Genomic DNA, 12,256 nt, shown 5'->3' with positions numbered 1-12,256 from the left:
TGGGGGCCGAGACCGGTAGGATAAGGGGAGGCCCCAGTCCCTTCCGCCCGCACCCCGGGCGGAGGCCCCCCGTTCCGGCTCCCGGGGCCGCGGAGAGCGCGGCCGGTCGGGGGCTCGCCGAGAGTTGAGAGCCTCCGAGTGGGCCACGAGGGGGCGCTGCGGAGCCGGGGGACACCCCTCCCCGCCCGCCTCAGTCCCCCGCCCCCTCCCCGCCCGCGCGCAAAACACACTCGTCCCAGAGGCAGCGCGGCGGCGCCCGAGCCGTGGCCGGAGCGGAGCCGGAGAACGGCGGTGGCGGCAGCGGCATCATGACCCTGGGCAGCTGCTGCTGCGAGATCATGTCCTCCGAGAGCTCCCCGGCCGCGCTGTCCGAGGCCGACGCAGACATAGACGTGGTGGGCGGCGGCGGCAGCGGCGGGGGGGAGCTCCCTGCCCGCTCCGGGCCCCGCACCCCCCGGGACGTGCTCCCCCACCGCCCCGAGCCTCCCCCGGAGGAAGCCGAGGCGGACGCTGCCGAGGACGAGGAAGAGTCCGGCGGCTGCTCGGACGGCGAGCCCCGCGCTCTAGCGCCCCGAGGGGCGGCGGCCGCGGCGGGAAGCCCGGGGCCAGTCGCGGCAGCAGCCCGGGGCGCGGCGGGGCCCGGGCCGGGCCCGCCGTCGGGGGGCGCGGCGACTCGGAGCCCGCTGGTGAAGCCGCCCTACTCGTACATCGCGCTCATCACCATGGCCATCCTTCAGAGCCCCAAGAAGCGCCTGACGCTGAGCGAGATCTGCGAGTTCATCAGCGGCCGCTTCCCCTACTACCGGGAGAAATTCCCCGCTTGGCAGAACAGCATCCGCCACAACCTTTCGCTCAACGACTGCTTCGTCAAGATTCCCCGCGAGCCGGGCAACCCGGGCAAGGGCAACTACTGGACGCTCGACCCGGAGTCGGCCGACATGTTCGACAACGGCAGCTTCCTGCGGCGCCGCAAGCGCTTCAAGCGGCAGCCGCTGCCGCCGCCGCATCCACACGCGCACCCTCACTCGGAGCTGCTGTTGCGCGGCGGGGCTGCGGCGGCGGGGGACCCCGGCGCCTTCCTGCCGGGCTTCGCGGCGTACGGCGCCTACGGCTACGGCTACGGGCTGGCGCTCCCGGCCTACAGTGCACCCCCGCCGGGCCCGACCCCGCACCCGCATCCGCACCCGCACCCCTTCGCTTTCGCCGCCGCCGCCCCTTGCCAGATGTCGGTGCCCCCAGGCCGGGCTGCGGCGCCTCCACCCGGACCTCCGACGGCCTCGGTGTTCGCCGGCGCGGCGTCGGCTCCGGCCCCCGCGCCTGCCCCAGGTACAGGGTCGGGCCCGGGCCCCGCAGGCCTGCCGGCCTTCCTGGGCGCGGAGCTGGGCTGTACCAAAGCCTTCTACCCCGCGTCCCTGAGCCCTCCCGCAGCAGGCACCGCACTCCTGCGCCAGGGGCTCAAGACGGACGCGGGCGGCGGGGGCGCTGGGGCCGGGCAGAGGCCTTCCTTCTCTATAGACCACATCATGGGCCACGGCGGCGGCGGCGGGGCGGCACCCCCGGGCGGAGGCGAGGGCTCTCCGGGATCGCCGTTCTCGGCTGCGGCGGGTCCTGGGGGTCAAGCCCAGGTCCTGGCCATGCTGACTGCCCCGGCCCTGGCTCCAGTGGCCGGCCACATCCGCCTCTCGCACCACGGGGACGCGCTCCTGTCCTCAGGGCCCCCGTTCGCCGGCAAAGTCGCCGGCCTCAGTGGCTGCCACTTTTGACCGTGTCGGGATCCGGGCCACTTAAGCCCGCACTCCTCCGTCTCTCCCGGGAGCTCCTGCGGTCCCAGCGGAACTCAGGGAGTCTATTTATGAAGAGTCTCCAGACCTTGGGCCAACGCGCGTGACTTGGCACTTCGGGCTCCACGCTCAGAATCTCTCCGATGTTGGGACAAAGCGGACTCCATCGCTCAGGGAGAGAGGCCTGGGTCTGTGCGACGAGGCCACGATCCCAAGGCCGTTTGAGCCGTAGAAGGGGGAGGGGGAAGTCTTCGCTTTTTCTCAGTCTCTGCGCCTCGCGGCGGTCCCAGAAGAACGCTTTCCGGAGAGATGCCTGCCCGGGGCCTTGAAGATCCCGCCACAAACACCAACTGCCCGGAGAGGTCTCCCTTGCTGCCTCTCCCTCTCTCCTTCCCCAACTTTGAGGCCCTGATCGTCCAATATTTTAATTTAAAGACACCTAGTATCTGCTTTGTGCTTAAAAGGAAAATTCAACTCTTTTTTTTTTTTTTTTTCTGGACGTTCTCCAAGGAAGTTTGTTCTCAGAAACCTAAAGCAATGTCTGCACAGGCGAAGCTAAACAGAGAGCTGCAGCGACGGGTCTCGACCATCCGTGCGCAATCCTGGGATCCCACTCCACTGAGGAAAAGCCTCCCTCTTTTGTGTTGGGGTGCTTTGGAAGGAACTTTACCCCTTTCTGGTGGCCGGCTGGGTCCAGCCATCCAGGGCCAGCAGCCCTCTCCGCGGTCTGCTGTGTCCCAGGCCCTGGGATATTTATTGTAGCTAAAAGTCAATGAGGTTGGGGTGGGAGAGGAGGGTCTGGGTCAGGGGCTGGAGAGGTGGGGGTGGGGTGGCCCAGGGCACATCCTGTGGCAGGGGGTCCTGTAATTATGTGTAAATATCTGTACAGCGGGCTGCTCTGGGGGTTCTCTGTCCACTGGGTGTGCATTGATTTAGACTGCTCTGCTTGGGGAGACTGTGGAATCTTCCGATGGTTTGTGTGGAAGAAGAGAGAAAGCTGTCTCCCCCCCCACGTCCCCATCGGTGTCAATTGAATAAATGTACGTGAACTCCAGCAGTCACCAGCTCTGTCTGCTTGTATGCGCTCCTCTGTCCCAGAATACCCCCCAGCTCCTAGGCAGAGTGGAGTGAGGAAGGGCCCTGAGCAGCCCAGGCAGGCAGAGGAGGGCTTGGGCTTGTCAGGTACAGGGGACACTGTGGCCTTGGCCTTTGGCTGTTAATGGGGCCAGGATTCTGGGAATCCTGTGACCCCCCTCCAAGCACTTTCATTTTCGCTCTAGTCCTAGGAAGGTTTCTGCCTGGGGTTCCACAGAGAGGTTTTGTTTCAGATGCATCTGGGGATTCTCATTTCCTTCCAGTTTAGATGGTCGTGTGGCCTGGACAGGCCTGGGTACCTTGAGCTTTTGGACATCATACCTGTTCAGGACAAGTCGAGTGATGGTGTTTACTGTTGCATATTCTGTAAGCCTCTCTGTGCTTCTGTACCTGGGGCTTTTATGGAGCTAGTGTTTGTGTTTGCCTGAGTTGTCATGTAGTCTTACTTTTGGTCCTTTTTTTGGGGGGGGATCAGATGTACTTCAGGGTATCTGTGTTTTTGTCTCTGCGTATCTGTGAACACGTGTTTTTGATTCTCTGTCACTGTCTCTTTCTGTGTTCGTAAGAGGAGAGAGGTTTCTCTCTGGCCACTGCAGGGCCTTCTGTGCGTTCCCCTCTCCCCCTCATTCCTGGCACATGGAACCGTCAGAGAGAAAAGCCTGAATTGGGGACTGTGAAAACCCCTCTCTCCTCCAGCCTGAGAAGCTTAGAGGTACATTATGAGCTAAGGGAGAGGGTCCATGCACCTTGCTCTGTTAAGGTAAACCTCCCCATCCCTTGAGCCAGGCTCAGAGCCAGAACCTATTGCCTGAGTACAAAGCCATTGGGCTGGCTGGAGTCTTCGGGAAGCCCTGGGCCCAGTCGGAGCTCCCAGTGGCCAGACCTGCAAGTGTGTTGCGGGAGAGTTGAGATTTTGGGTGAAACGAAAATGGTTACTTAGCTCTTTTCTCTGAACATTTAACTGAGGTCACAGGAGAAAAAAAAGAAATAGGGAGATGCAGTGAAAGGCCATTCAGCCTTCCCAGAAAATAGACACGTGTGGGGGGTGAGCGGTGGGAGACAAGTGACAGAGAGACAGAGAAGGAAGAAGAAAGGGTCAGGGAAGCGGATGCAGAAAATCTGAGAGAAGCAGACAGGGAGAGAAGCCATACGGCTGCTTTAGCCACATTCTCAGGCATTGGCAACGGTGGGAAAGAAGGGAGAGGCCGAGCACCGAGCACCCTGTATGAAGAGGGTCCGAATCAGGATCAGGGTGAGACGAATACACCAGGGCTGAGGAAGATGGGTTGGGACTCCTGAGTCTCTCACCCCCTTCCCCAACTGAGGAGAGACAAGCTTCAAGGCACAAATGTTAAATGCAGCCCCTCGGCCAGAGGTGAGGTGCCCTCTCCTCCATCTTGTCGAGAGACTGGGAATGGAGTGAGACTGAAGGCAAGGAGCCACCTTCTCCCAATTTTATCCGATAGGTCAGGAGCAGTAGGGTCACATGCAGCGTAAGAAGAGGGCAATGTCTGCTGTACTGGGATAATGGCCCCTAGCTGCCTGCTTCGCTGACTTCTGTTGCTGAATTTGATTTCATTTCTTTTCACTTGAGGAAGGTTGGCCGTTTGAGCATGACCATGTTTTTGCCCTCAGTAAACCCCGTGTAGCTTACATGATCTCCTTTGCCATAACTGTGTCACTCCCAGACATTCAGTTGGAACTTCAAGTAAAAGACAACAATTTGTTCCTCTTCTAGAAGAGAAAAGATTAAGTCAGCCAGAATCCACGCCTGATGGTATATGGATTGATGAGATATGTCCACAGCTGCTACTTCCAGGAGAAGCAGTGCATTTTTCACTGTGTCTTTGTGAAGTGCGTGTGTGTGTGTGTGTGTGTGTGTGTGTGTGTGAATTTGTCTACACGTTTTACTTGGTGTGCATGTATGTGTCGGAAGGTCTGTATCCAGAAAAGGTAGAAATAAGAGCATTGGGGAAGAGTGAGATGCAGCCCTCCAAGGGCTTTGTAGGGAACCAAGGGTCCCAGACCAATGGTTCAGACCCCAGTTTCCCCATGGGGTCAAGGAGGCCCCATCTGGGCCAGATATAATTCTAGCTGAGGACTAGGGGCCAAAAGGAAGCCACTGATTTGAAGAAGCATTGCTGAGGAAGGCATTGCTGAGATATCCACACTCTGAAGGCAGGGGACAAAGGGGGTGGGATTCAGAACCCTTTTAGGTTGCCTGGGCTGTGAACCTGTTAATTAAGACCTGGGGAGGACCCACCTGGCACCTGGACTGTAGAGGGGGCCGAGGAGAAGGCTGAGGAGATTGTTCGGTTCTATGGCAGAGTCCTCTGGCTTCCCCCACCCCCACCCCCAGACCAGGAGGGCTCTTAAGGGGCTCCCTCCTACCCTCTGGGTGCAGAAGGGTGGGTGTTCAGTTTTTAAGTCGTTTTACCTAGGAGGGACGCCGGCCTCTTGGGAGGAGAAACAGGCCATCCCTTCTGCAGCGGCTCCTGTCGGCTCCCTGGCTGCCTGGGTGCAGACAGCTGAGCCTCTGCCCCGACAGGCTTCAACAATCCGGGGCAATAATAAGAAAATATCCAGGGCACACCTTCGTCTCTCGAGGTGAGAGAAAAAAATGCTAAGAAATCGGCTTGGGGGTTCAGAGAGTGCTGCTGAGAGCGGGCAGTTTAAAGAAGAAGAAAATTGGCGAATTTCACTGGTCAATTTCACTTCATTTCGTTCAATTTCGTTCAATTTCATTCCTTTTCATCTGGCGCCGAGAGGCCCGAGGCCACAAGGAGGGGGAGGGGGTGTCTCCAGGCAGAATTTCCGCATCTTGCAAATTTACTTTCTAAGGCTGAGAACAGCCTTGATTCTCAAAACTCTGACAGACGTCTTTAAGCCAAGGCGAAGGGCAGACTTTTTATTTTATTATTTTATTTTATTTTATTTTATTTTACCGATGGGTATTGGTTTGGGTGATCGAGGCACATCGGTGAGCCTCTCCCCACTTCTCTCTTCAGCCCAATTAAAGCGGTTAATTCTTTTCACCGCCTATTCCTCCCCATCTTTCTTTCTCCTGGGGCTCCCCGGACCACCCAGGAGCGGGAGCTGAGGTGGGGGCGGACACTTCCCCTCCGTATCCAATTTGTTCTCGCCACAGCGGGCGCGTCTTCGTGGTTACAAAGCGCTTTTCCCCTGATGACTTTTTTCCCCTTTTCAAAAACACTTTTCTCTCTCTCCCGTTCAACTAGCAACCCACCCCTCCTCCCTCTCCGCTCCGGTTTATTTAAACTTCGCCTCCTCCAGCGCCGCCGTAGCGCGCACTTAATGAAGTTGAAGGCTCGGTGAGCCTGGGTGAAGAGGGTTTGGAATCTGTTGAAAGGGGCGTTTTGTGACACTGATTAGGGCGGGGGTGGGGCCGGTCGGATACCAGACAATGACGGAACAGACGGGTTTTCCTCCGCAGAAGGTCAGGCGAAGAAAGGCGCCGACGCCGTTTAAACGCGGGACTCTGCGCGAAAAAGGGGGGAAAGATTTTCAGTGTGGAGCGTGCCTCTTAAGATTTCAAGCTTAGGGGGCAGTGGGAGGAGGCAGCTCGCATAGGGTCTTTATGGACCCGATTCGGAGTTTAAGGCAAACCTTGCTCATCCCGCCAAACAGAAGAGAGGCGAGTTTGGGTTTGCGCCTAAATTATTCCGATGCGTGGTTCAAAAGATTGTGTGGCTTAGGGCCTGGCAAAGCATCCAGGAGGACCAACCGGGATGCTGAGACCCAGCTCATATTTGACCTTGGGGCTGGCGCTTTGAGATTTCTGGAGACACTGTGACAGAGAACTAAGAGTGGGCAGAGGTCGTACACGATAATTCAGCCTTCTAAGTGTTTCGTCTACCAGGGTCTCTGAGAGCAAAGCAAATGCTCATCGGAGTTTTGGAGCGGAATCATTCTGTTCTCTAAGGTCGGCACAGACACGTACCAACATAGAAAGCTGAAGGGAGGACCGAGGTTCCCAGCTCTGGTTTCGGGAACGAATTTTTCCGCGAGCTAGTGGGCGCGGCGCGGGGCGGAGCGGGCGCCGCCTCCTTTCCTAGCGGAGGAGCTGTACGGCCCGAGGCTGCAGCCGCTCCGGAGCCCGGAGACTTAGGACTGCTGCGGGAGGAAGGCGTTCTCCTCTGGTGCCTGCACCCCTGCGTCGGACTGGGCGCCAGCACCCTCGGGGATGTTTGCAACCCTCGCTCGGCTACCTGCTTTGAGTCCCGGGTGTCTGCGGAGCTCTCTCATTTCGCTCCACACGGACTCAGAGCGGAAGTCGCTCCTAGTCCGCGCCTTTGCTTTTCTCCACGCGGCAGGGGTCTGCACCGGGTGCCCCCCTTCCGGCCACGCGAGCCTCCTCGCCGCAGTGTCGTCCTCCAGAAGGGTGTTGACAGGGTCCCGGACTTCAACCTGTACCCGCCCCCTTCCCGCCCAGCTCTTCGGAGATGCGCGGCTCGCGAGGGGTAAGCATCAGGCCCCCGCACGCGCGGGCGGCTGGGGAGTTGCGCACGGCTGCAGCTTCAGGGGTCCTGAACGTTTTGTCTTGGGAAGCCGGGATCTTGGAGGGCTGTGCTCGGTTCCTCCAAAGTTGGAAAAACGTCTTAAGATGGTCTCACCTCAGGGGCATTTCTGTCTACGCAGGCAGAATTATCTTTGGAATTGCGGTTGCACGGATCGTAGGAACTGGAAAGGGTGAATTACGGGGGGAATAAGATCTTTAAATCAGTCCCTTCGATTCCTAATAATTAGCGCGGCCATGAAAAGCGTATTTCAAATGATGTGTGTGGACATTGCCAAACTGTGTGTGTGTGTGTGTGTGTGTGTGTGTGTGTGTGTGTGGCGAGGTGGGGGGGGGGGCTCTGAGGGTACAGAAGTGGGGTTTATTGTGCAAGCCAATGCATTTCCATTTGCAGAGGGGCCTCGCTTAGTGCCCCCTTCCCCAGCAGGTGTTAGGACTCCTAGACTAACTGCCCCATCTCATTCAGATGTTGATGTGCCGGGTCCAGACGGTGTGGGGTGACTATCTCCCCTCCCCACATCCCACCCAAACCTTAGTCCACGCTTTCCCTCTGGCCTCTCAAGGCCCAGTGAGTTCAGGGCTGAGCTGCGAGTTCCATGCAAATGTCCAATCTTTGGAGGCTAGTTCTTGCTTTCCCTCATGTCATAGCCGTCCGAGAGGGCAGCTGGTGATGTTATTGCTTAAATTAGCCTTGGGTCCAGATGGCCGGAGCCTAGAAAGTCCTGAGGACTGTGTGGCTCCACTTTCTGCCTGGCCAAGATTGCACGGCAGAACCGCTGCGGAGCTGGGGAGTGGGTCCAAGAATCTGGACTCCCAGTACAAGGAGTTGGATCCCAGGGCTGGAGACGCTGGTGGGCTGGCTTGGCGCCTGGTTCCCAATGACCCAGCAGCCCCAGCCAGCCTCGCTCCACGCAGACTAGAGGGTCGGAGGACCGTTCTGAGGGCCTTGTGCAAACCCGCGAAGGTTGCGAACTGCAAAGAGAGGGCGCACGGACTGCGAGGCAGCTTCCGGGTTCAGATGCGCCCCAGGCGGGGCTCTGGCCTCTGATCTGCTTACCCGATCCCTTCTAACCCTGTCGACCATCTGAAGAGTGTGAGGCCAGCGTCAGGGCTCAGTTTGAGGAGGTACCTGGTAAGGATCAAAGACAGGCGAGTTAATTTGCCTCCAGCCCCAGACATCTCTTTAACTCTCTAGCTCCTTCCTTCCACATGTATTTCTTAACACTTACTGTGTGCTGGGCATTGCACTGGTGGTACAGGCAGTAAACATCCGCCCATCATCAGTAGATGCACTCTAAGTCAGGTGGTCGAGACCTGAAGAAAAGGCAAAAGAAGTGGTTGTCTCTATATGTGAGGTTAAAAAAATTGGTATTGTAAGGGTTAAGGTTGGTAGATACCCACTTCATGGTGGTGGTTCCAGGTATCGTGTGCGCTTCGGGCATCTGGGATCTGTGACCGTGTTTATGTTTGGTGTGTGAGAGGAAACACATGGTAGTATGTGTGGGTGACTGCTTGAAGAGGACTCCTTGTGTGTGCTAGCATGCGTATCTGTGATTGCACCAATGTGAGTCTGAGGGTGTGGTCCCTCCTCCTTGGGCTGAGGCCGAGGCTGGGGAGATGTGGGTGCGAAGGACTGGGGCGGAAGGGTTAGGAATGGGTCTCTGCAGGGGTGAGGGGAGGAGGCCTGAGTTCTGAGCCTCTTCCCTTATTCTTCTAGCAAAGATTGGACCTGTCCCCCTTCTCCCTACTTCCTTCCTCCCTGCAGATGAAGCTGGGAGTGCGGAACACCCTGTGAAGGTGCTGAGAGGCACCCCGACTGGACCAGGAGTGGCAGAGGTTAGCCTCCTGCCAAAGCTCCTACTTCTTCCCTGTCCTCCTGGTGCCCAGTCCCTTTAGTCCCCTTCAGATGGATGGATGGAGGTTATTCCAGAGTAGCCAAGTGGCTCCATTGTCTGGCCTCTGACCTGCTCTCCTGCCAGGTGCTGTGAGACACTCGGCCCCGTCTCCAGCCCGCACAGAGGGACTTGGTCAGTGATCCTGGGGCTTTGGAGTCCTCCCTTCTGTTCCCAGGAATCTCTCCTCCTGCAGCAAGGAGATACCACTGGAGCTTGCGAGGTTTACAAGATGGAGGAGCAGGTCTAGAGGAGGAGTGAGGATGGGGTTTGCCTGAAGTTGTTCAGCAGGATGCCAGATGTAAAGTTGGAGCCTGGGAGTTCCCGTCCTGGCGCCGCGGAAACGAATCCGATTGGGAACCACGGGGTTGCAGGTTCGATCCCTGGCCTCGCTCAGTGGATTGGGAATCCGGCATGGCCACGGGCTGTGGTGTGGATCGAAGACCTGGCTTGGATCTAATGTTGCTGTGGCTGTGGCATTGGCTGGCAGCTGTATCTCCAATTCCACCCGGCCTGGGAACCTCCATGTGTTGCAGGGGTGGCCCTGGGAAGCAAACAAGAAAAAAAAAAAAAAAGTTGGAGCTTGTAGCCTCTGTGCACCAGCCTTGATAATTAAAGTATTTGGATGGATATTTTGAGGGAACTAAAACCCCAGCGTCTCCTCTGGTGCTCTAGGGAAATCTCAAGTGTTGTCTGGTTTATGGCTCCTTCTAAATTATCCTTCCTTCTCAGAGGCAGGACAGGAGGAAAGTCGGGATCAAGGTGTGGGAGAGCAGAAAATGATCCTGATAAATCAGGACATGACATTGGTTGCCCTTAGGAGAACGAGGTGCTGGTGGCAGCAGGGAGGAGTGGGTGAGCCAGAGCATCCTGTGCTTCACCCTACTCTGGGTTCCCAGGCTGGATGAGCAGCCGAATCCTCCCCCCAGCCTCAGACTGATCAGAATTTTGGGTACCAGTGTGGCTGTGAGGAAGGGATTGGGGAGGGGGGCATGGTCAGAGTTTGCCGGTAAATTGCCTCTTTCCCTTCAGTTTCCCTAGGCAGCACCATGCCCTCCCTCCCTGCTTCTATGAGTCTGTGGGAGAATCTGTCAGCTAGTCCGCCCACCTGGCTACTCCTAGCCTTCCTTCCCCTGCCTCATCAGGCTCTAGACCTTTCAGAGGGCAGAGAATAAATGTAGAAAATCTGGGGCATCTAGGCCCAAAGCTCCCCTGGCTGGAGCCATTCTTTCCTGGATCAGGATGGATGTGCTGGCCCAGCTTCGGGGCTCCGAGGAGTGTTGGTGGGCCACAGGCCAGTGCGTGTGTGTTAGGGTGGGGGGCACGTATGCATGGGAGTTCGAAGTTACACTGACCCCCGAAAGGTAAGATTTTTGATGCCTCTTTCCCCTCCTTCATACTCTTCATTTTAGCACCTATCCTGAATATGAGTCACTAATACTGGGGCAGAGAAGGGGAGGAGGGGGGAGGATTCCCCATTCTTGCCAGGGTGCTGATGCTCTGTGGCCTTGCGCCAGCCCTTCCTGCCCTCAGGGAGGCCCAGTGGTCTCCTTCTGAGAAATGAGCTGGACTATGTTAGCTCCGGGTCTGGGTGCAGTGGCTTCACTCAGTTCCTCCTTCAGCCCTCCCTCTGCAGCAAGGGTGCAGGATGGGACAGAGCTCGTCTGCCACAGGTTGTGCTGGGACTCCGGTGGCCACCTCAGGGCTTCCACCGCATAGAGGGGCAGGAGAGGGGGGTGCTTAGCTCCCTCCTTCCTGGAAAAGACCTGCGGCCTGGATCTTGTGATGTTTCCTCCCCTGCCAGGGCCACAGAGGTGGCCAGGTCTCCGTGGAGGTCGTGGTCCTCTGATTCTGCAAAAACTTGTCCCCTTTGTGGACAGTGGGGAGTGTGGGTGAGTGTGAAGATGAGTCACCTCCTGGCAGTCCACCTGGCAGCCTGCTGAGCTCCCAGCCCCGCCCACTGCATCTCAGCCCTGGCACCCAGATAGGGTGGGATGGGGTAGGAGGCTGGGGCCCAATGTGACCTGGAACCTCTTCCCCAGCTCTCTTCTCTGCTCTCTGTTCATCCAGAGACGTCGGCTCCTCTTTCTGGGAAACCCTGGGGGAGTGTTTTCCTGTTTAGGGAGGGGTGGGGTGAAGGGCTGGTTGAGCTGGAACCTGTGTAAGTGGCCCGCGATGTTGGAGGAACAATTCCAAAGCCGGGCTGGGGCCGAGGCTGTGCTCTGCCTCGTCTCACGATGTCCTGATCCAGGCCCAACTTGAGAACTTCATACTATGCGGGGATGCAGCTGGAAGTCCCCAAGCCGGGGGTGCGATGGGGGTGGGAGGGGGCTGGGCCGTGGGCCGCTGGCGGAGTGCGTGTTTTGCAGACAGAGACCCAAGGCGCTGGGGAGGGGCCTGAGAGGAAGGGCCGGGCTCCGTCGTCGCTTCCCCCGGAGCTGGGGCCCCGAGACTCGTCCGCTCTCCTCCAGTATCTAGGATTCTCGGGCTCAGCCACGCTAGCGCACCCCGCCGCAGGCTGGCAGCACAAAGACTGCGCCAAAGCTGCGTGCAGAGGCCGTTGGGAAGCAGAAGCACTTCCAGTCTCGGGCGAGGAGCTGGATTCCCGAAACCGTCCCTGACCCGGATCCCGAGCGCCGACGAGGCCCAGCCGCCTGGGGGCGCCACTGGCCTCAAAGTACCTGGAGCTTTCCCACCGCTCTCCGAGGTGACCCCGCCCCGCCCGTTCTGACCCGCCGTGAGAGGCTGATCTGCAAACCCGGACGCTCTTGCTTTAAAGCAGGCCCATCTAGCGCTAAAAGGGACGACCCTGCGCTCACCCGGACGACCTCGCTCTGAGCGGGCCTGACCCTGCGCTAACAGGCGTGACCCTGCACTGACCCCGGCCGATCCGTGTTAACGTGCTAACGGGCATGTGCTTGGGTTGGCTCCGTGCTCTCCCTTGCAAGGGT

The 12,256-nt window shown here is 58.3% G+C and overlaps 1 protein-coding gene across 1 annotated transcript; it reads left to right on the top strand.

Annotated features, from left to right (window-relative positions):
• The first annotated feature begins 219 nt into the window (after positions 1–219).
• On the top strand, positions 220–2,835 carry FOXD2 (forkhead box D2). The gene has a single exon (XM_047789158.1). It carries the CDS (start codon positions 309–311, stop codon positions 1,761–1,763), a length of 1,455 nt encoding a protein of 484 aa, XP_047645114.1. The 5' UTR covers positions 220–308; the 3' UTR covers positions 1,764–2,835.
• Positions 2,836–12,256: the final 9,421 nt, after the last annotated feature.

This window comes from Phacochoerus africanus, chromosome 8 (assembly GCF_016906955.1).
Source record: "Phacochoerus africanus isolate WHEZ1 chromosome 8, ROS_Pafr_v1, whole genome shotgun sequence".
Classification (NCBI taxonomy): domain Eukaryota; kingdom Metazoa; phylum Chordata; class Mammalia; order Artiodactyla; family Suidae; genus Phacochoerus; species Phacochoerus africanus.
The sequence above is the reverse complement of the archived record's forward strand: the minus strand, read 5'-3'. Positions and strand labels throughout refer to the sequence as shown.